The 23,108-nt window shown below is 37.1% G+C and overlaps 1 protein-coding gene and 1 non-coding gene across 6 annotated transcripts; both read left to right on the top strand.

Annotated features, from left to right (window-relative positions):
• The first annotated feature begins 624 nt into the window (after positions 1–624).
• dazap1 (DAZ associated protein 1) lies at positions 625–23,108 on the top strand. 5 transcript variants are annotated; one of them, XM_059991214.1, is made up of 13 exons: positions 626–904; positions 3,531–3,571; positions 4,999–5,165; positions 6,018–6,089; positions 6,671–6,781; positions 7,988–8,036; positions 12,858–12,940; positions 16,653–16,809; positions 19,340–19,369; positions 19,479–19,628; positions 20,628–20,801; positions 22,071–22,163; positions 22,422–23,108. In XM_059991214.1, exons 1-13 carry the CDS (start codon positions 876–878, stop codon positions 22,601–22,603), a joined length of 1,338 nt encoding a protein of 445 aa, XP_059847197.1. In that variant the 5' UTR covers positions 626–875; the 3' UTR covers positions 22,604–23,108. The 5 variants fall into 5 exon arrangements, with proteins under 5 accessions (XP_059847200.1, XP_059847197.1, XP_059847199.1 ...); XM_059991216.1 differs by lacking the exon at positions 20,628–20,801; XM_059991215.1 differs by lacking the exon at positions 22,071–22,163 and having other exon boundaries at positions 627–904.
• Positions 18,353–18,483, top strand: LOC132406599 (small nucleolar RNA SNORA13). Its single transcript, XR_009516204.1, has one exon. It is a non-coding gene; the product is annotated as a small nucleolar RNA SNORA13 (small nucleolar RNA).

Below are 23,108 nucleotides of genomic sequence, written 5' to 3'. Positions count from 1 at the left end.
CCACGTAACTGGACTCCCTACCAATGACTGTCCTCTAACTACCCCCCCCTCCCCTCCCCTCCTGGGCTCCCTAGCAATGACTGTCCTCTAACTACCCCCCCCCCTTCCCCTCCCCTCCCCTCCTGGGCTCCCTAGCAATGACTGTCCTCTAACTACCCCCCCTCCCCTCCTGGGCTCCCTAGCAATGACTGTCCTCTAACTACCCCCCCCCCCCTTCCCCTCCTGGGCTCCCTACCAATGACTGTCCTCTAACTACCCCCCCCCTTCCCCTCCCCTCCCCTCCCCTCCTGGGCTCCCTAGCAATGACTGTCCTCTAACTAACCCCCCTCCCCTCCCCTCCTGGGCTCCCTAGCAATGACTGTCCTCTAACTACCCCCCCTTCCCCTCCCCCTCCTGGGCTCCCTACCAATGACTGTCCTCTAACTACCCCCCCCCCCTTCCCCTCTGGGCTCCCTAGCATTGACTGTCCTCTAACTGCCCGCCCCCACTCCCTGGGCTCCCCATCAGTGACCACGTTGCGGAGGAATAGACCCCGAGACTACAGTTCCCAGCAGGCGTCAGCGGCCTGCGGAATCGCGCCACTTGGTAGGCCCCGGATGCCGGTTGCCGGGCAACGCTGACGTTGAGTGCGGGAAGCCCCGTAGCGCTGCGGTTGTTGCGCAGTTCCAGCGGCGGTTGGCTTTCCCCTCTGTCGGAGCAGCGCACGCGCCAGCAGTCGGGCCAAGCTGAGCCGCCAGTCTTGTCTATCGAGTGACCTCCAGCCGCTTCTAGCGACCGGAGGGACGCCAGGAAAAACGGGTGACCAACGCCAAGACCCGCCAGCCGCTCCCACGCCGCCAAACCTGGGTACCTCACCGCCCACCACCCCCACCGCCATGAACAACCAGGGCGGCGACGAAATCGGGTAAGGCCGGGGACTAGGCCGCCGAGCCTTCGCTCGCGTTTGGAGATGGAGGGAAGGCGGGGGGGGGGCGGTTTTGTTGCCGCGACTTTCGGTTCAGATTGGAGGAAACGGGCACTGGGAGCGCGGGCGCGCCACGTTGGGACTGGCCTCACCCCAACCCTCAACCCCTCATCCCCTCATCCCCGGGCCGTGCGGTGCGGTCCTTGGAAGACGGCGGTGGAAGAGGGAAAGGAAATGGCGACGGTAGAAGGTCAAAGTCCGGCGGGGGGGGGGGGGGGGTGAAGGAGAATTAAATTCAGCGTCCTTGCTAATTCAGGTTCTTTTCATCAAACCCATAGTCTATCACCTGAAAAAAAAAGCCGAACCCCGCTCACGAATAACCATCCCGTTTCCTCCTTCTCACACGGGAAGACCCATCGCCTCCCCACTCCCTGGAAATAACTAGCACTCTGAAGACTAACCCGAAAGAAAGTAACGATTCCTTTCAAAAATAACTGACGCTCTGATACTCCCCAAACTGCCATTCCACCAACTGGAACTCCAGGAGTCCTCTGTTCCTCCACACTGCTAAGAATCCTTAACCATTAACCATTATTTTGCCTTCAAGCTCGACCTTTCTGGCAATTTTCAAATTTACTAATCCCCTTCCCCCCCCCCCCCACTTCCTTACCCAAGTCGTTTATGAAATCACAAAGAGCCGCGGGGGGATGGGTCCCAAAACAGATCCACGATGTTCATTAATCTACAGGCACAATACTCTTCCATCCACTATCATCCTCTGGCTTCCATAATTTAAAATCCACGGATCTCATGCCTATCTGTGCACATTTCAATTCAGCAGTTCTGCCTTAAAGCAAGTACTCTGGGCAGGTACCGGCTCATAAGACTCAAAAAGAATGTTTTATGTACTTCCTGTTATAGTGCAGACTAGAGTGATCTAAGTTTTTACACTGTACCAATTCCGTGTCCATTGCAAATTCTTACTACATGGATGGTACACACACTGGATGTTGGTTTAGATTTTAGATACATTTATTTGCTGTTTCATCTGCAAACCTGGTATAAGAACCCATGGAGGTACAATAGCCACTGTGACTACCAAATTATCATTCTTTTGGTGATCTTTTTAAAATAAACTTTCTGGAAATAATAATTTTCTTCCCATCAATGGTTTTTCTGTGATTACCTGAGCTACCTTAAATTAAGTTATGGCCCATTTAGCTTGGAGAGAGTTGGTGTCCAGTGGTGGTTAAAATTGGCGATTTAAAATGACTTCTATAGGCAATGCCATTGTTGTGTAGACAATGCCATTCATTGTTGGAGTGAAGATGATATCATGCATTAGTAACCTAATTTTGTGTCTATGAAAAGTAACTTAGGATGAGTTTATTTCCAAAAGCTCTGTGGAAGCAGATGCAGTTTACTGAAATGCTGATGTGTGGGATTGTGTACATTTGCTAGATTTTATTTTTGTAGAATTTGTGGCTTCATTTTGTTTCTGGTTATTCTACAAAGTAATGAACATGTGGAACACTAAATTGTGCCTACATGTAAAGGCATAATAGATTGTGGTGAGATGAGGATAGGAGTGGTGCTATGGATTAATTTGACTATTGTTTGAAGATTCTGTATATTTGCACATTTGATCATAGTTATCTTGTGTTTATTTTTCTTTCTAATTACAAGTTCAGGTTATAGTCCTGTCCACGTAGGTTCTACTGCCTTGTTGGAGTTGAATTTTTAAATGTAAATAAATGTTCATTTTATTTATATTTGATAACAAGGGAATAATATAGCTAAAGATATTGTGTATGAAGTTGTACATATTGTGTCTTTGGGTGGTAATATTGCTCATCAATATCTATTTGGTATTTTAACTAATCTTGGGGATTTGTAATGTGCAGTCAGGTCATGTTGCAAGTTAGTCAAATCTAATGTATCTAGCCAGAGATTGCTGTGGATTGTGTGAAGGTTAACTTTTATGTTTATATTTATGGGTGATTTTTAAATGGATTGTTTGTTGTAACTTGAGGGGATTTTCCAAAATCTCTTCAAACAGCGGCATGTATTTTCCTTCTAACAACAGGATTGGTCCCTCTGCTTATTGTTAATCATGCTATTTAAATTTGAGTGCCTTAGTAGTTGCATAATGGATAATTTCACTACATAGCAAATTAAAGGATGTTCATCATTTCTATGTGGAACAGTTAGGTTTTGGATTATTTTGTGTTTTATTGTCTTAAGTTTTGTTACACTTTGAATTTGGGGATGTAATTTGCTTAAGAATCTCATTAAACATGTAATTCTTGGATTTGTGAACCAAACATTGTGTTTTAAATCTGGAGCTATGACATTAAGGAAACTTGTGGAAGAACAGTCGCAGTATCATTAGATTCAGCAGTTTGCTTCAGGGTTGCAATTGCTAAACCCAGTAAATTAGAGAAATTAATAGTAAAGTGTGAACATTGATATTGTGATAGTATTTTAATTTTGCAAATCTTTTATCTTGGTCATGCCTTTCATTTCAATGTTGCTACATTCCTGTTCTGGATCCCATTGGATGACTTGGTTTTGGGTAGGATTTCTTTTCAGGAAAATGCTAATGCTGGTGTTTATTTTATTTCAGGAAGCTGTTTGTGGGTGGTCTTGACTGGAATACCACACAGGGTAAGTTTTGTATGGTGCAAGTCATGGCGTTGATTCCTATGCATTGAAGTGAAGTTGCTGTTACCTAACAAAAGAGGGAAACTTCCTTCTGGATACATGATGCATGTAATTATTTCTGCCTTCTAAAAGAAAGGTGAAATACCCACATTGCCGTATGTTTTTTTTAGAAAGTCAACCCCGTACCAACTACCAAAGAAAAAGCTGATGGATGATAATGGATAAATTAGAAAAGAAAACATGCGCTTAAGAAGAGAAGATAAAAATATATACATAAAAGTCTGTGCACTGTTAAACTTTATAAATTGGAAGAGTAATTTAGGAAATATTGTTTCGAATTTAAGACTGAGCAGCGGATCTTTTCTAAATTTAAATAAAACATAATATCATGTAGCCATTGAAGATGTTTAGGAGGGGTAGACTCCTTCCATTTAAGCAAGATTGCTCTCCTTGCTAAAAGAGAGGTAAAAACTAAAACATGTAGGTTAGAAGTATTTAAAGTTATATCTTCATCTGCAATAATACCAAACAAGGCAGTAAGGGGATTTGGGTCAAATTGGACCCTAAAATGTCGCAAGAAGGTACGGAATATTTCCCGCCAACACTTTTTAATTTTAGGGCAAAACCAAAACGTATGAATTAAAGAGGCATCTGCAGAATTGCATTTATTACAAAGTGGAGAAACATTCGGATAAAAACTGGACAACTTCTGTTTAGAAATGTAAGCTCTATGAACCACTTTAAATTGTAGAAGAGAATGACGAGCACAGAAAGATGATTTATTAACCCGTTTAAGAATTCTATTCCATCTATCATCAGAAATCTGACAATTTAGGTCATCCTCCCAAGCTTTATTTTATCTAAAAAGTCTTTGTTAATGGTTCTATTACCGGTATCTATAACTTGTTGATTGAATCTAGACAATGCCATTTGTTGTCAATTTTTTTGGAGTGTGGTAGTTAGAATGGGGACTTATATAACTTAAAGAGTGCTTGTTATTTGATTGGAGTTGATGCAGCCAAAGTTAAATGTTAAAGCCTGGTATGTGGAGATTTTTAAAAAGTCTTGAAGCAATGTCTTATTAATTACCTTGGAGTCTTGTGAAGGTGCTTCCTTTTAGTAAAGATTCCACATTACATGCAAGTAAAACACAATATGCAAACATTGCTGGTCTTTTTTCAAATGCACTCCTTGCATATTGCCCCATAAATCGATCTTCCCTTTTTCAGCAGTACTTGTCTGTTCATGAGGTTCTGTTTATGTTCTTGTCATTGGAGATCACAAGTTTTGAACATTCAAGACTCAATGTCTTGAATACAGCTAATCACTTCTTATAGTTGTGTGGATAGAATTGCACATTAGGAAAGACTTCCTTGTCCATGCTGGTTAAAATAAAGAAAATAAGTGTTAACTCTTTATATTTTTAACAGAGACCCTCCGAGATTATTTTTCCCAATATGGAGAGGTGGTCGATTGTGTCATAATGAAGGATAAAATGACAAATCAATCTCGAGGTTTTGGTTTCGTAAAGTTCAAGGATCCAAACTGTGTGGGTACAGTACTAGCCAGTAGACCTCATAATCTTGATGGAAGAACAGTGAGTTGAATTTACAAACTATTTGGTTGAATATGAAATTTTTATGGTTAAGTGTTAATGTAATTTTGTAAAACTATAACTATTTCCTAGATATTGATATCTTTCCAAAATTTGTTACATTTTGTATTTCTTTTGCAATTACTTTTTAAGTTATTCTGTCTTCTCTTGAAATTTAATGCTTGTATATTGGGCAATTCAGTAATGTGAAACAATGCAGAAAAGCGGACCTGAGGTAAAGATCAGCCATAAACTTGGTAAATGATGGAGCAGGAATAAATGGCTTACTCCTTGCATTTTTCTTATTTTTGAATTTCTGTCCTATCATAAAGATGGTTTCATTGATTATCAGTGAAGTTAGCCATTGGCTGCTATTGTGTTTTGGTAGAGCCATGATAATGGATCTGTTGTGACTGCTCAATTGGGTAACATGGACTATGAAACAATTTTAGTAAAAGTTTTAATGAATCTTTAACAAAGTTTTAAATCGGGTTTTTAAAATTTACAGAGTTCTTTATATTTGTATGGTGGGTGCACTATGCACTATTTAGTTTTATTTATTGTGAAATTGGTATTTAAATTTGTCTTTGCATAATTACAAAAATTCTTACTAGTCATGAGAAGGAATCATTATATCAAATATGACATGTCACTAATGTGCATGTTTTATTTCATTTGTCGATGTTTATGGGCTAAGATACATGTATAAAATTTGTTTATGTAACCTTACTAATATTTGCAATTTTCTTTAAAATTGTTTGCAAAAACTTGTGTGTCAGCCCTCATTCATTCCCTATTATTTACTTGAAAATAGTGTATTTAACTCTTTTGACTTGCAATGTTTTATTCTTCCAGATTGATCCAAAGCCATGTACACCTCGTTCCATGCAGCAAGAAAAACCAAAAGCAAAAGAAGGTGCTGCATGGGTAAGTGTTTGTTTGACAGGGAATGTTTTCCATGTTGAGGTTTTGCTGTGAAATTACTTGTTTTTACTGACTTAAAATAATTCTGACCTGTCGAATTTGTTCACTAGTTAAGTTTTTGTTCTGAGAGCAGATGTTAAATCAGTTCTGTGGTGATTGATCCTAATTCCCAAACTTCTTCCGAGTGCAGGATAAGTGAAAAGTTTGAAGTGTAGAACCGGTTTTAAATGATATTTACTAATGCAGTTTGTTGGTTTTGTAGCTTTTTATGGCACAGAATGAAAACATTTGTTTTAGTCAGTTTGAGAAATTTTGGATCATTCTGATTGCAATGTGTAATGGTATGAAGGGAAAAGTATTTTTAACATTTTTAGAATGTTTTAAGTTTTGGCCTGATTAAGAGAACTTCCGACCCAATTTCAAAGTTTGAGGACAAAATATCAGCAAAAGACAAGTGACAATGGCCATGAATTAGTATTTTTAGTTTACAAGTGAGACTTCACATGCTGGGTGTTTTAATTTGTATTTGCTATTTTTACATCGCATTCATATTGTGATCTGGTAATATTTTATAATCTTTGCAGAAAGGTTCACAAAACCAGAGCAGCAATAAATCAAAGAAGGTATTTGTTGGAGGAATTCCTCACAATTGCAGTGAGACAGAGCTCAGGGATTACTTCAAAAGATTTGGAGTGGTGAGTAATTTGTCATGTTAGCATTTTTTCCTGAATTTGTAGAAAACAAACTTCCTTTTTGAATCATTGTTGAGCCTGCCTTCAACATTGGATGTATGCACTGCAGTGATGCAAAAAAAATTTTGCATAGCGGCTTTTTAACAAGTAAAGCCATTTTTTAAACTAATTTGAATCTGCTGAATCTTTCAGATTGAAAATACAACTTCATATGTAAATATAGCAACCAAGTATAAATGATTCTCTTTGTGTCAGCTTAAAATGTAGTTGGGAGTTTGACAGGGGGGCATGGTACTTGTGGTGCTCAGTGTTTTGATCGCTTACTTGTCTATATTAACATATTACAAGATTGGTACTTCATGATGTAGCTTTGAATGTAAGCAATTATATAAATATGCTACTGAAATAATAACACATAACTTCCATTTTACTATGAGACATTCTCTAAATATATAAATCATGATATTTTTCCAAATCTGATTTTTAGGGTATGTGTATTATGTTTGTACCAGGTTTAACTTCAAAAATACAATATGATGGTTGTGAACACTTTTCAGTTCTCCATTGCAGCCTGCTCCAAGTCTCTTCTACAGTTTATTGTAAGAATTTTATAAATAACACACAGAATTTTCTGCATCACTCTTAGAGTAAACTTGAATGTGTTGAGTTGTAACTCTTCAAAGTCACTTGCTGGTGTTTCTGTAATTTATTTTTGCCAAGTAAATGTGCTTATTTTTGACATATTGTTCAGTTTAAGAATACATCCGGTGTATATTTGAAATACATTATCACTGATATTGCTGTTCCTGTCTATAGCTTTTAAAAAAGAAATTCAGCAGGACAGGCGGTATCTGTGGAACCGCGCCCCTGCTTCTTTATACTGCATATCTCTCCACTTCAGTCTCTGTCCTAATGTAGGGACTATCCCTCTGCCTTGAAGATGCAGTTTGACCCATTGAGTTCCACCAGCAATTTGTTTTTTGTTTCAGATTCCAGCATCTGCACTTTCAGCATTTTGAGTGATGAATTTAAGGGACAAAATTATATCTTTGCCCTTGTTTAATCTATATCGATTGAGGAACACAGCAGGATGAAACATAAATTAATCAAGCTTCACAACTGCAGTTCCTCTTCTCTCCTCCCTCCCCCAAACGTTTGGTTGTGTCTACCTCCTTTCTGGTTTTGATATATTGATGTTTTTTCATTTAGGTCTCCGAAGTAGTAATGATCTATGATGCTGAGAAGCAGAGGCCCCGAGGTAAAGGCTGATCCATTTTGTTATTGTCTTAATTATTTTTTCTAATATTCAGATGACAAACTGCTTCTTGTAATCCATACAGTACTTTTCACTTTGGGTTCTCAAAAAATGTATGTGGCTCCCAATATTTATTAATAAAAAGCCATTGAGACCAACAGTTAATTTTAATCCGTCAAAAGGGCCTTAGATATATACTAACTTTAGGAACAAGGAAGATTACATATTGTAAGTTACTTTCCTAGAGCAAAGCGTGTAATTTGATTTAGGGTTATTGTTAACTAATTTCTTTGATAGAATGCCAGTGTGCCATTTCCCACTCTCCTGCCTAATATTTGACCTCTGCCCAACATAACAAAAAAAGATCCACAGGTAATCGTCATCATTCAACCTTGCATTTAACCAATGCAATGGAATAACCAAATTTAGTAAAGTCTGCGTATTATAGATTTAATGTGCCTCTGAAAGCCTGTTGGGCTTTCAATAAAAGGTGATATACTTAAGTAGAATGGTGTTCTTGATTAAGAGTAGAGTTTAAATTTATTTTGTAATGAAACCTGTAGCAGCAAGTAATTGAACCGTTTTGGGCAAGCGGTCAGTGCAAACAGTCTCTAAACTACTAACTTGGATTGCACACAAAAGTGGGGGGAAACAGTAATGTTAAAATGTTTCATGTTACACAGGAGTTTTCTGTGATGTTCCCTTTAGTGCTGTTGCACTTTTACTCTGGCACTCTCACCTGAGTCAGAAGTTTATGCCTTTGTAGCAAACTCAAAACTTCAAGCTTCACTTCAGTACAGTACTGAAGGACTGCTTGGGGAAATATGAAACTGAGAGCCTGTCTGTCCCTATAGTGGATATAAGGAAATGTTAGAACAAGTGAGTTTGCCCTGGCTAATACTTGTCCTTCAACCAACAGGATTAAAAAAAATTAAAATCCCAATTGTGATTGTTGAAGCTTGCCTTTTGCAAATTTGCTACCGTGTTTGCCTTCATTATGTACTTTAAAAGTGCTTTCTTTATTCATGAGGTGAAAGTAAAAAATTTACTTAAGACACTTTGCCCTTTTGGTATCTTGCAGTCAGGACCAATTCACTCTTTATTGGAGTGTCATCTGGTGTTCATAGCACTTGAGATGAGCTGGCATTTCAGGAATGAAAGGGTTAACTTGCAAAGAGCATTTGATGGTTCTGACCTGTTTAGAAGAATGAGGAGGTGATCTCATTGAAACTTATTAAAGGTAGAAAGGCCTAGATAAAGTGGATGTGGAGAAGATATTTTCTTCAGTGGGGAGTCTAGGACCAGAAGGCATTGTCTCAGAGTAGAGACCATCAATAGCCTTTTAGAACAGAGATTAAGTATTCAGCCAGAGGGTGGTGAATATATGGAATTAATCACCATAGACAGTTGTGGAGGCCAAGTCATTGGATGTGTTGAAGTTGCAGAGGTTGATAGAATCTTGATTAGTAAGGGTGTCAAAGGTTACAGGGAGAGGGCAGAAGAATGGGGTTGAGAAGAATAATACATGAGCCAGTATATAGGAGCAGACTGGAATGGGCAGATGTCCATATTTTCCTCCTATGTCATATGACCTGTGGCATACTTTAAAGGTTTTGAGGGAAGAGTGTTTGGTCAGAGCAATTTCATTATTGGGCAAAGCGTGGTCTGTGAGTTGAGTATTTTAGAGCAAGTGAACTTTAATCCCAGTTTATTATTTAGTATTTGATATGATTTCACTATGCAAGTGCTGCTAGTCCTCAGCCATGTTGTTAAATGGACAATTTCGAATAGACAATTAACTTGTGTTAGAGTAATGAACTTAATGCATGATCTTGTCCTAATCTGCAACATGCAAGCTTACAGAAGGTATTGTATTATACCGTCTGCAATGCAGTAGTTCTGTTTCAGTTACTGTTGCAGAATTGACAGTGTAACTGGTGATTTTCCTTTTGCCACTCAATTACTGTAACTTATCACTCAATTAGAATTTATTTATAATAGGTTTCTAAGCATGCATGTTGAAAAGAAATATGATTATCTATGTTAGTATCAAAAATGACTTGGGGGAGAAATTACACTAGACTGAGTGAAGATCTTAATAGTCCTGAAAAAGACCAGATTAAATCCGTATATTTAACCAATTTCTGCAAGTTTGTAAAATACCTTGTAATATATGCAGTAGGGTTGACTGTTCACAATTTTGGTATGTACTTGAAAGGGATGTGATCAGTCATGAGATGAATTCCTACATTTAGGCGGCATACTGGAAGTTTGGTCTTTATGTGTAGTATTATATGTAGAAGTTTAACATTATCACTTTGCAAATATTGCTGGGAATTACATTCAGCTGTGTGGTAAGTGTATTGTGTACACAGGTGTAGTATTCTTGTTTTCATTGAAATGATACTTCTAAAGAAAGTTGGTTAAATTGCCTGAATTCCAGGAAGTTGGTTAGTTCTGGAGTTAGCCAAATGTGGATTAATCAGATGAGTAGATTGAAATCAGATCAAAAGTTGTAAATTCTTTGAAATGTTACGTATGAGAGTGAGGTTGCTTTCAGTGTAATCCATTGAATTATAAATTCCCAATCGTCCATTTGACATTTATGAGAACCTTTCATGAAGAATCTGTATGTGAAAACCAAACTGAAACGTACATCTTTGCTAAAGTAACTGAGCTTTTGAGCATCGTTTTCATTTGGAACTTGAACATGCTTTTTTTGCTTCTGGATTTTAATCGAAGTTTATTTTCCTAAATTATAGTTGAGTCCTCCAAGGTTAATTTTATCCAAATATATTTTCATTGACAAATCGTGTTTATAATTGTCAACTATTAATTATTGCTGTGGAAGATTTTTTTGCTGGCAGTCAGTTTTTAACAAGTTCAATATGTGCATTTTTATGTGATAGTTTGTCATCTGAATTACTGTATTTGGATATTTTCAGAAAAATATACCTATTAATATATCTTAAGTTAATTAGTCTTGATTTTTTTTGCCACTGCTATTCAGTTTAAGTATAATTTACATATGTAAGTTTTATTTAGTTAAAACTAAGTGCTGTAATGTTAAGAAATGTATCTGTTGTTTTGCTGTAATTAACCTATCTCTTTAGATTTTCCTCTCTAGGTTTGTGATAAGTTGTATCACACAGGTACAGGCCAGTTCTACACACAGGAGGGATGGGATATGTCTGTCTGGAAACTGCAAGACGTTTGTCATTTGCTCTTGTTGCTGACAGCAGAATTTCCTGCTGCAAAACCATTTTGGCCTGTATCTTTGTGTATCAAATGTTTTGAACTAAAACTTCTCTGGGCTGACCAACAATGTTGGATAAGCTTCGAGGGTACTTCCTATAGTGTATATATATAAATATACATATCTATATTTTAGTTTGGTTTATAAAGCTATAGCATTATGTTGCTGCTGTCAGCACTAGCTGCAAAGCAATATGCCTACCAAGAGGAAAAAAACAGGGTTTCAGATAAGATTGGCTGGTCTGAATTGTGTTGGTATTTCACCAGTTTTATTTTAGAAATTAATTGAAATTTTATCTTTTTTTTTGTATTCTAACCATTTTAGTTCTTTCAGTTCAAAAATCTGTCACTGCTTTTCCCTTTCTTCCCATTGTATTTCAGTGATGTAGCAATGCCCTCCATGCCATAATGATAACTAAATAGACAAATCTTTTGTAATTAATAGGGGCAGATATAAAACAACAATGCATTGGACTGTTAATTCAACACACCCACTTAAAAATATGCTCAAGGCAGGTGCTTGCTTCAAATTCTTTGCTTCCCTATGCTCTCTTGCCTTTTGTAGTTGCCTTGGCTGGCTGCAGAGTATAATTATTTGTGAAGAAAGTTAAACAAAGTTACAGGTTTTGAGGAACATTAATTATTTAGTGTTTTTAATATAAATTCTGGATTCATTTTTGTCAACATCCAACTATTGCAATCTTTCAAAGATGAGCAGTTCACATAATCTTGCTTCACTGTTTAATACTTTTATAACACAATTATGTATGTTAGAAGTTCTACACTGTATATTTTGGCTGACTTATTGCATTGATTATTTGCAGTATCCTTTAGAATTGTTCTAAAACATCACCTTCCCCAAGAAGGTGCTTTTAATTTACTTTTAATGAAGCACCTAGGAGCTATGTGAAGAGATAGTCTTTTTCATCTCTTCATATTATGTCAAGTATGTTTCCCATTGCCTCATGGAAATTATCCTGAAATTAAACTTAATTGTGTATGTAAACCATCTTTCCTTTGACAAGTAATGTAGCAATGTAAAATAACTTGTACATTGTTAATTACACTCCATGCATTCTCGCTTCCCAAAATTCAATAGTATTTACTTAATGTGTCACGCTCTGCATAAAATGATTTTTATTTAAAATTTCTGATTCTAGACTTGGGGTATCATTGCACATGTCTGTTTCTTTTTTTAACTTTGGTCAATATTTGAAATAATGAACTCAGTTGAATTAGTGGAACTAGCCAACACTCATAACCCTGTGTCAGTTTATTTTACCTTAAAACTTCCAAATTTGAAGATAAATTTCTCTAAAATGTGCTGTAAAATGGTTGGAAACTTGTGATACAAAAATAGCTGTCATTGGGGTCAATTGCTGTATTTTATTTATAACTGAATTACTGACTGGCTGGAATGTCTTCCTGTCAGTGATTCAACAGAAGGGGCTTCCAATTATCTGAAACCCTGGGATATCCTTTAAATATATCCCCGCCCTAATACTGTGCATCATCCTGTTTTGTGTCACTACACCCTGCTACCTTGATTCACTCTTCGTCGTTGGATAGGTTTTGGATTTATTACTTTCGAGGACGAGCAATCAGTGGACCAGGCTGTCAACATGCATTATCACGACATCATGGGCAAAAAAGTGTGTAGTTGTAGTTTTATTTTACCCTTAGAATGAACCGAGGCTTAGGTGACTGGAGATTTCACTGGGGTTATTGTGTGTGGTCTATACATTGAAGAGAATCCTGTTAAAAGGTAATTTAACGACTTAGTGGGAACCAGAATTTAGTACTATTTGCTGCTGAAGAAGCAGTAAATACGTTATATTTCATGCTTTTACACTTTAATGATTTTATATATTTATAAAATCGGTTTTCAAAACAATCTATAGTGCTTAAATCAATCATGGCCATTCTTAGAATGATGAGCCTGCATGCACTTAAGCAGAATTTATTAGCTGCTTGCACGTTAGTTATAATTACTTTTATTGTAGTTAGCTATTCATAAGACCGGTGAAATCTGTATTAATCATTTAAGTCTCCGTTTAAGAAACCATTCCTTCAGATATGTTTTTAAGGATGTAATTTGTGACTGGTTTTAATAAGCTGAAATAAACCCATCAGTGATCTGTTGAGTCATATCTTGACATGCTGAAGGACTGGTTGTTAATTTTATTTTGTTTTGTCTGAGGTCACTTGCTGTATATTTTAGTGAATAATAACTTAATGTAAAAAAAACAGTTAAGTGGCCTCATTTGCTTGATCTTCATACTGTGTTGTAAGACAGCATAAAAATGTTTAATTTTGTGTATAAGGAAGAAGCAAACTTAAGTTGTATCTGGGCTGGTAGAGGGATGGTACTTGTGTTCAATTAGCAAATGTTGGGTGCCAATCCTCTTGATTTTTATGTCCTGTGTAATGCAGGTCACGTAAAGCTAATTTAATATATATTAAATTATTATAAATGGGTTATTAAGTGTGTAATGTATGTATATATCAGTGCTTTGGGCAAAAGAAAGTTATTTTAAATTTGATCATTTAACTTGTGATACAGTATTGAGCATTAAATATTTCTACTGCAGACTGCAATGGCAAGCCAGTGCTGCAGCTTTATTTAGCCTATGAGGTTTATTGAAATTTCAGGTATGCATTAATATTCTGTCTCCCGGTGTCATTTAACAGCATTGTAATGACCCAGTTTGATGGTTTGTCCATCAACTTGTAATCCTTGGGTATTTCCTGTCATGTTTAAATTCAGCTTGCTCATCCCTAGTCCTAACTTGATAAATCATACTGTGTAAGATTTATCCTGGCATGAATAAGACAATAAGGTATAGAAGCAGAATTAGGCCATTCAGCCTTTTGAGTCAGCTCCGCCATTCCTTCTTGGCTGATCCTGGATCCCACTCAACCCCATACAACTGCCTTCTCACCATGACCTTTTGTGCTCAGACCAATCAGGAAACTTATCAATTTTCATTTTAAATACACCCATATTCAGACACAGCTGTCTGAATATATTTAGGTTTTGTTCAGAGGTAAATTTACATTGTTTCAAGAAAAATGTTAATGTAAAAGTCAAATTTACTTGATTTTTTTTCTGATTTTTTTTTAGTTTTTTATTGGTCTGCAATTGTTTTGTTACGACTTGGATGATATTGATAATGGTTGTGTTGAACTTGCGCCATAATGGAAAAAAGTATACTTGCTACAATAATGGCCATTGCAGAGAATAATGGCTGCACCAAATTAACTCCCTGTTGGGCACAAATTCGGATTGGTACTGAACATAGTGAATGGTTTGTTGATATAATAGTAATAGATCGAAGCTGAACCTGAAACAGTGAGGCAGAGGTGTACTTTGCATCTGTCTTGACTACTGGCCAAGATGGAAAGGGCATTATCACCATGCTGCAGATTTCAGATCAATTTCTGATGAAGATTTTTTTGTCATAAAAAGAGCGACTTGTAAATCAGAAAATGCTTAACAATTGTACTGATGAGAATTTGTTTCTATTCTTTTCCGTGAGATTGTTTAGACATTGAAATTAAATGTGCAGGCTTTGATTTTGGAGTAACTTTTGAATGATTGATGTTTGCCAACAATTAAGGCAGATTAGAGTTCAGGCTTTTGCCCAGAGCACTGTAGGAAATCTATATTGTGCATGTAACTTTGAAATGTTGTCCAGCAGTCCTTTTCCATTCCTGTTTCCTACTATCCCATTTCTAAAACACGCCAAGAGAAGATTTTCTTTGTGATGCTTCCATTATTTGTTTCCTGTTTTCTTTATACTAGAAATACAATACTTTAATGTGCCTTTCTCTAAGAATCTTGCTCTTCCCAATAATGGAACCGAAAGTAGTGTTATTACAAGAAGGTCACACTATGGTGATATCACGTTACAATAAAACTCCGATAATCCACTCTAATGATTCTGAAATTCAGGTGGTTTGATATCTGGCACATCACATATTTCCTGCACTCCCCTGAACTTAATGAAGTTTAAAAATAAATTAAAAGTTTGTTGGAAAATATGATATCCAGTAGTCTAGAAAACCTACCAACTGAGCATTACCCAAGTCCCAGGCATGCTGGACTATCAGAGTTTTACTGTCTGTTGCAATAGCAAAGTACAACACTATGTCAATTGCTTATGAATTGATTTATGCTTTTGGTGGTTAAATCCTACCTTTGCATTTTTTGACATTGTGTAAAGAATATCATAGTATAAATTAAAAATAAAGCTGATAGAAATATCTTACATTTGAAAGCAATATAATATTGTAAAAATTCCTCTTGTGCATCATATTTGTGTAGTTTAGACTGTTAATCCACTTCATCAAACCCTAGATTGAAAGTCTAATTAGACCTTATGGCCCAAAAGTACTGTCTGACATCATCAGTATTGGCAATCTGTTGGCAACTGAATACCTAAGCTAGTTGGAGCAATAGCCAACTAATTATTTTTTGTAGTCCCATTTTTTTTAAGTAAAGCTATTTCATTTCCACCACAAACAATGAAAAGGATAGTTAATTTGATTGTACTGCTTTGAGTTGTGGGCATTACTGCCGCCATAATCAGAACTTGAAAGTTTATTTTATAGTAAGGGTTATTTTGACATTTGCATCTGAAGTTGGTTTGTATATTTTGAAAAGTGACACCTGTTCTTGAGTTGAGATCTCAGGTATTGTTAGCTTAGTGGTGATGGTGTGTAATTTATTCAAACACAGTATGAAGATTTGCTTCTAATTTACTCAAACTGTCCATTTTTATCTGCATGTATTTCCTTTTTCTGTTAAAGATGTAATTTAAGACTCGATTAGCTCATCCATTCCCTTCTGACATTATGTTTCAAGTAATTAATTGAGATTCTTTATGCATAGCCTGGGGAAGGTAAGTCATTATCTTCCATTAGATGTTTAAATAACATTTTTTTAAGTAAGGCCACATCTATCTAAAAAAAACTATGTTTCTCAGGTAATTTGCATCTATGAAAATGACAGTGGTTAGAATAATTTCTATTAGACCAGACTTCTGATTGACTGTTAATTCTAAAGAGACTAATTGCAAAATTTAGATATTTTAAAATTCAAAGTAAACTTGATATCTGGTAATGAGTACTCATGAAAAATCGTAATATATACTTGAGAAACATAAATATGTATTTTTCTATCTATATCTATATATACACATATATATATTTTGGCCTATTTAAGCTATTTTAAATGTAGTTGTAAGTTATAAGATTTAAGTGTAAATGTTAAGTTTAATAGACACGGGTGTGTTGAGGGAGAGGGTTTTGGAAAACTGATTGGAATAGCTGTTTTATCCTTCCCTCTGTTATCCTCATTAGGTTGAGGTGAAACGTGCAGAACCTCGTGACAGTAAAGGCCCAGGGCCTGGCCAGCCAGGAGCACCACAGTGGGGCAGAAGCTTACCAAATGCTGCTAATGGCTGGGGAGGTCAGCCCTCACAAAGCTGGCAGCAGCAGAGTTACACTAGCCCACAAGGTAAATGTGCTAAATGTTCAACTCAATATGCAAGTAGTGGTAGAGACTTTAAATTGGTTTTGTCAAAATGCTGCATACTCTAATGATAGTACTAGATTTATTATTGATCAGTCCATGTTTGAGGGTTATCGTTAGTGTTGGGCTGTTTGTATTTTGGTAGCAATTTTTAAGGTGTGTCATTGAAATGTTTCATGTTTTCTGTAAGCAAGGTACATATTAACACTGAGAATATATCCATGATATAACTTTCATAGACACAGTGTTCATTAAAGTAGTGCTCAGCAAAAATTGACAATGCATTCCCAGCTCATAAGGGAACACGATATATTTGTTTCTTCACACCTGAATGATACACATTAGTCACCAACTTTAACCTGTAGACTGAGTTTCTTTTTGTGAAGATAATTTTAACATATAGTTGTCTATGATAATTTTTGTTTTTCTCCTGCCCTATCACTACACCAGATTATAGCTAATAACTTTGTATTAATCAAATCACAAACAGGAGAAAATCTGCAGTTGCTGGAAATCCAAGAAACACGCAAAATGTTGGAGGAACTCAGCAGCCCTTCCCAAAATGTCGACTGTACTTTTTTTCCATAGCTGCTGCCTGGCCTGCTGAGTTCCTCCAGCATTTTGTGTGTGGACCTTATATTAACTTTGGCCAAATATTTGTGCTTTTGCCTGGATTGCAAGATCACACACATCAATATTGAGCACATTAAAACTATAAAATGTTACTGATAGGTTAGGCAGCTTCTGTCACGAGAGATGTAAAATGATTCAACATTATTGGTGCTATTGTTGAAAGCTATAATGTTATGTATGGAGTGCTATGTTTGCTAAGAAATACTACTTTGATTCAAAATTAACTCATTGATTGTTGGAATATGCAAAATGAATGGAGGTAATTTGTTCTTAACTGAAACATTACAGTCTCTCTACAATGTACCCTTAAAGAAATCAATACATTGATCTCTTTTATCATCTCCAAGTTGAATCTGGGCTGTACTAAATTGATGTAATTAACATGTCCATAATACATGTGCAAAACTTTATCCTTTACAGTTCATTTATGTGATTTGGGTCCGGATTTTAGAAATCTGGTGCAATTTGCTTTTGGTTAGTGGACAGTTCAAATTAGTACCATTCAGGTTTACATTTTTTTGAATGTTTGATGAGTGTTCTTTGTTGCCAAGTATCTGCTTGGAATCTCTGCAAAGAATTGCCCTACTATTAGGCCCTGTGTGCGCACATTAATGGAGTATCACTTGAATAAAGTTTGAGGATCCTGGGGTCCTGCTTAAAATTTTCCAAATTGATTGAGGCCAGTAACCATGTAAATTTATTAAATGTGGCCCTTAATTCTACTGCTTGCTTTGCTGCTTATGGTATTTTGTCCAGCTGTATTAACCTTTTGTTTATCATATTAATCTCTGTAGACATTGAAAATGAGCTACTTTGACTTTGTTCTCTCTGTGTTAGACATTAAAATACATAGTTCTGACATAATGTGCAGCAAGATGAGAGAAAGGAACTCGGTTGCCTTTTGTGTTGCCCACTTAATCTAATGTAGATAAGCGTGGTGTCAAAAAAGGCATAAAATAACTTCACCTGTTCTCGGCGTCCTGTTGCTGTTGTGCTTCAGGATATTATGATTCAGCTGAGACAGCACTTCGAAATACAGTCGGCCCTCCTTAACCGTGGATTCAATCAACCACGGATTGGGAAAACCCGGAAGTTCTCTCTCCAACACTCGTTTGAGCATGTACAGACTTTTTTTCTTGTCATTATTCCCTAAACAATACAGTATAACAACTATTTACATAGCATTTACAGTTGTATTAGATATTATAAGTAATCTAGAAATGACTTAAAAGTACAGGCAGTCCCCCGGGTTATGAATGAGTTCCATTCCTGAGTCCGTCTTTAAGTCGGATTTGAAGTCGGAACAGGTATATCCAGTATTATTTAGCGTCAGTTAGTCAAACATTTTTCTTAGTATATAGTACATATTTTAACTTTCTATGCATATAAAACACTTAAGAAACATATGTATTTCAATAATTTAACCACTGCATTGCCTAGTAATAATTGTAGCTTTCATCGGGGCAGGGCCTTTCACGTGCTCCATTAAAATTGTTCCGATCGTTGACCGACTGTAGTCTGACGCTTTTCCCATGACTGATGGCGTTTCACCTCTTTTCAATCGTGATTATTTTCGTGAACAGAAACACTGTGCATTCAGAGTGCGCTGCCAGGCCCTAATGTCCACCGCATGAAGCCATGTTAATTAAAGTCCCAGGTTCCGCTGGGTCCTAAAGACCACCGCACTGATACATGTTAAATAAGAGACTTGAGCATCCGCGGATAAGGAGGGCCAACTGTAATTGGCATCTTGTGAAAATGTATTTAATAGGATATTGTGCATTGCCAGGTTTTCTCCAGTTCCACTAGACATTTAGTTTAAGTCTTTCTGGGGTAACATCAATGATCATTAGCTTGCTTTAATTGCTCTTTTATTTTTCAGGTATGTGGATGACACCTGGTCAGCCAATGGGTAGGTTGTTTTGCAATAAAGTAAATATGAATAATATTTTCAGTACAAGCTTCTACGTAGGGGAAAACAGCAGCATAATTAGATCATTGGTTGTTTTTGTGTTTTGTAGGTGGGTATGGACCACCACCTCCTCCAGGAGGACGAGGTGCCCCTCCACAACCGCCCCATTTTAATCCGTATGTAGTGCCACAACCACCTCCAGGAGGATTTGCACCACCTCAGGGATTTGGACAGAGTTTTGGTGCACCTCCACAATATGGTATGGATTGTTTATAACAGTATGTTTTGGATTTGTAGTATGTTCGAAAAAATGTGCATTTCCTCTTTCTTTTAATGAGATATGATTTCCCAATATATGCCAGGAATGTGCATTATGACAATAGTTGCAATTTAATTGCATATCTGGTATTGGTTCATTTTAGTACATATGCTAGTTATTTTGTGTTATGGTTTGGTGGAGGGATGGATTTGATAATTAAATAGCCTATTCAATACTTAAAATAATTGTTGAAATTTAGCAATTTTCATCTGGTGTGTGCTATTAAGATGGGGTGGTCATAACATTTTAAAATCTCATTGGATGAAGTCATTAAACAATTCTGGACCTAATCTTTAGTATCATGCCTGTTTGTGTCCAACAGTGCAGCCTGTAGAAGCCTTGCTTCATGTTTCCAGATTGTACAATTCTTTATATTGTTTGTTAAAAATCCTCTATCAAAATGTCTTGCAGGGATTCTGCATTGCTGCTCTTACTGACCTTAAAGAGCCAAGCTGGTCTGCCCTGATTCTTGCAGCATATCAGCTGAGCTGTTCTGTGCTGGTCCTGAAGCTGCAGTAGTCCATGTTTGCTATTAGCTGTTCCATTTTATTGTTGGATCATATGAATCTTGCAGTTTAATTGACCAAATAACTTGTCCCTATTCATTTTTTTTAAGCGAGCAGCATGGACATGGCAGTGTCGAACTTGTTTGTGGCTGACTACATTCTTGTTAGTCATTTTACAGGCAGTAAAGCTGGGTCCAGTGTAGCACAGTGAGATCCATGCATTATATATGTACACATACATTTCAGAATGGCAGGTGCCTAACAAACATTTTTTTCTAGGGCATATCTGGTTGCTTTTATTTTTGTTCATGATCGTTAAAACTATTGTCCTTTTGTGACAAATATTTAAACGATGTGACACCCATCCATCCCTATATTTTTTTTAATCTTTCACCTGTCAGTCTGACCTGAGTTCATTCTTGTTGCTATTCAGGCTATGGAGGATTTGGCGCACCTCCAGCTGACCAGTTTGGCCCACCTGGAATACCAGCACCCCCTGCCACACCAGGAGCAGGACAGATAGGCTATCCACCAGCAACACAGACACCTCAGGATATGAGCAAGCCACCTGCTGGACAGCCCGAATTCCCTGGGTACAACCAGTATGGTAGGTAACAAGTAGTGTAGGATTTGGAGGTGCTGTAGGATTAGAAAAGAACTCAGCTCCCATCAGTGAATATAACTCCTGAAGTCAAGGGTCCTTGTACCTACTTGTATTCGCAGCAGGAGTATGCGAACACCAGAAGATCGAGGTAAACAATGGTGGGTTGAATTAGATCATCCTTTTCTAGCATTTTATAATTGTTCATGGATGTAAATTTACTGTTAGGGCCAGAGCAGCAGATGTAGTCTTCACTGTTCAAGTTACTAGCAAATACAAGTTAATTCAGTAAGTAGTTATTCAACTTTTTTTTTTAACATCCAAGCAGATTGTAATTTTTCAAATGACATGTTTTTTGATTTCTTTTTCTCCCCCTTCCCCTTGCCCCACCCAATCCCTATCCCTTCCATCTGCTACAACTTGCAATGTTAGTAATTCCTAACCCAGCTGATAATTTCTACTGTTTTCAATCTGAATCTTGATGGGTCCATCTGCTTCCTCGTGATAGCTGGCTGATTGCATCTCCCTGCTTTCAGTTTCAGGTGCAGTCTGATGTAAGCAGGGAGACTGTTCTGGTCAGAATATACTTTAAGGTAGAAAGTTAGATCAAAAGATTTCCAGGAATTGGATAATTGGAACCAAGGCCTTTTCAAATGAAAATTGTAACTTTGAAGTGTTAATCAATGAAGACTTTTCTTTTTGTAATTTCTGCTCTTTTTGTAATTACAATTGGCTGCTACACTGCATTTGTTGTAAATTTCCAGTGGCAGTGTTCCATACCAGAATCTTGAATATTAAGACTGACTGAAGTCCTTGAAAATTGGAATTTATTTTGATCTGGTAATATATTAAGTTTTGTAAATTGCTCATTTGGAAGTAGCTGAACCAACGCATGTAATTCAGTATAATACTCTGCTCATTTAATCACTGTCATGGGGTGCATGTGTTTTATCTCCTTAAACCCAAATACACTGCAACTCAGTACCTTTTTCTACAGGCTGTACTACATTCACTAAAGGTACTTGACTATGAGGCTCAATCCCTAATGCTAATTTAGATGCAGATTGTTTTAATTATATATACCGTTAGTTTGTTGCCACAATTTACCTATATAGAATAACAAATTGACCAAACATTTGCTTAAAATGTGTTTCTATTTCACTGGCATTTCTTTGCATCCATATGCCACTGGTGACCTGATGCATCTATGCCATGGATTGAAGCAGGCTCAGGCTTACTGGGGTAGTCATCCTGGTTTCCTCATCTCCCTAATAGGCATGGGTAACTATCCTCAGGATCCTTCAGGCTACGGACCCACGCGTCCTTCTCAGACTTACGGTCAGGCTGAGCAGGGATATAGTGCAGCAGGTAGGTGTTGCATAGACTTTGAACTGCCTTGCTTCAACAAAGATGAGTAGCTTAAGTAGGATGTAGTCCTTGCTCACATTTTGTTTATAAAGTAGGAGAATAGTGCTAAAGCAGTTGAGCATTTGTTGTGCTGGTACAAGGATGATCTAATTGTGAAATGTTAACTTTTTCTTAAGTTCTCTGTGAAGTGTTTGGTGACGTTTGTTTGCTCTTTTGCCTTTAAACAGTCATAACTCTTACGTTTTATCTATTCAATAGGTTATGGGCAAGACATGAGTGGTTTTGGCCAGGCCCCAAGTTTCTCGGATCCAAATCAGCCAGCTCCCTCATATGGAGGACCCTCAGCACCAGCGCCCCCAGGGGCTCCACCATCAGCACCCGGTGGATTTGCCCGCGGTCAGAACCACAATGCTCAGGGGTTTCATCCTTACAGGCGTTAAAACTATGGCAGGGAAAAGGAGGAGTATATTCTGGTGTAAATTTGGCCAGGAATTCCTTAATTTGTGACTCTTTTGTGACAATCACTTGATTATATAACAAAAACAACAAAAAAATTTAAAAGGAGTTTGAAGGATACGCTGTGAGCTTTGGACTGCATTTTTTTTTTTTTGAATTTATTCTCTCTTCCCAACAGCACAAATGACCTCTGCGCTCTGATTGATGCAGGGTTTAGGAGAAATACTCTGCTGTACCATACAACTCTTTGGTTTCTTTTTTCATTTGTTCGTTTTGAGACTTTGTTTTACCCTAGTAAACCTTTATGTTTAAATAAAATGGAAACATTTGAATTCAGACGTTGCAATTTTTAGGAGAAATTTTGTACTGTTTACATCTGACTTATTTTTTAATTTAAGATGTAGATTTCCCTTAAGAATGGTTGTAGAATAAACTGCAATTAAAGACAGATGACCCCTGGTTTAAATAAAGAGAGCACATTTCGTTTAA

This window comes from Hypanus sabinus, chromosome 16 (genome assembly GCF_030144855.1).
Source record: "Hypanus sabinus isolate sHypSab1 chromosome 16, sHypSab1.hap1, whole genome shotgun sequence".
Classification (NCBI taxonomy): domain Eukaryota; kingdom Metazoa; phylum Chordata; class Chondrichthyes; order Myliobatiformes; family Dasyatidae; genus Hypanus; species Hypanus sabinus.
The sequence above is the reverse complement of the archived record's forward strand: the minus strand, read 5'-3'. Positions and strand labels throughout refer to the sequence as shown.

Coding starts and splice junctions, on each gene's coding strand:
- dazap1 (XM_059991214.1), top strand. CDS start 876: ATGAACAACCAGGGCGGCGACGAAATCGG. Junction 16,810..19,339: donor GAGTTACACTAGCCCACAAG/GTAAATGTGCTA, acceptor TTTATTTTTCAG/GTATGTGGATGACACCTGGT. Junction 19,370..19,478: donor GACACCTGGTCAGCCAATGG/GTAGGTTGTTTT, acceptor TGTGTTTTGTAG/GTGGGTATGGACCACCACCT.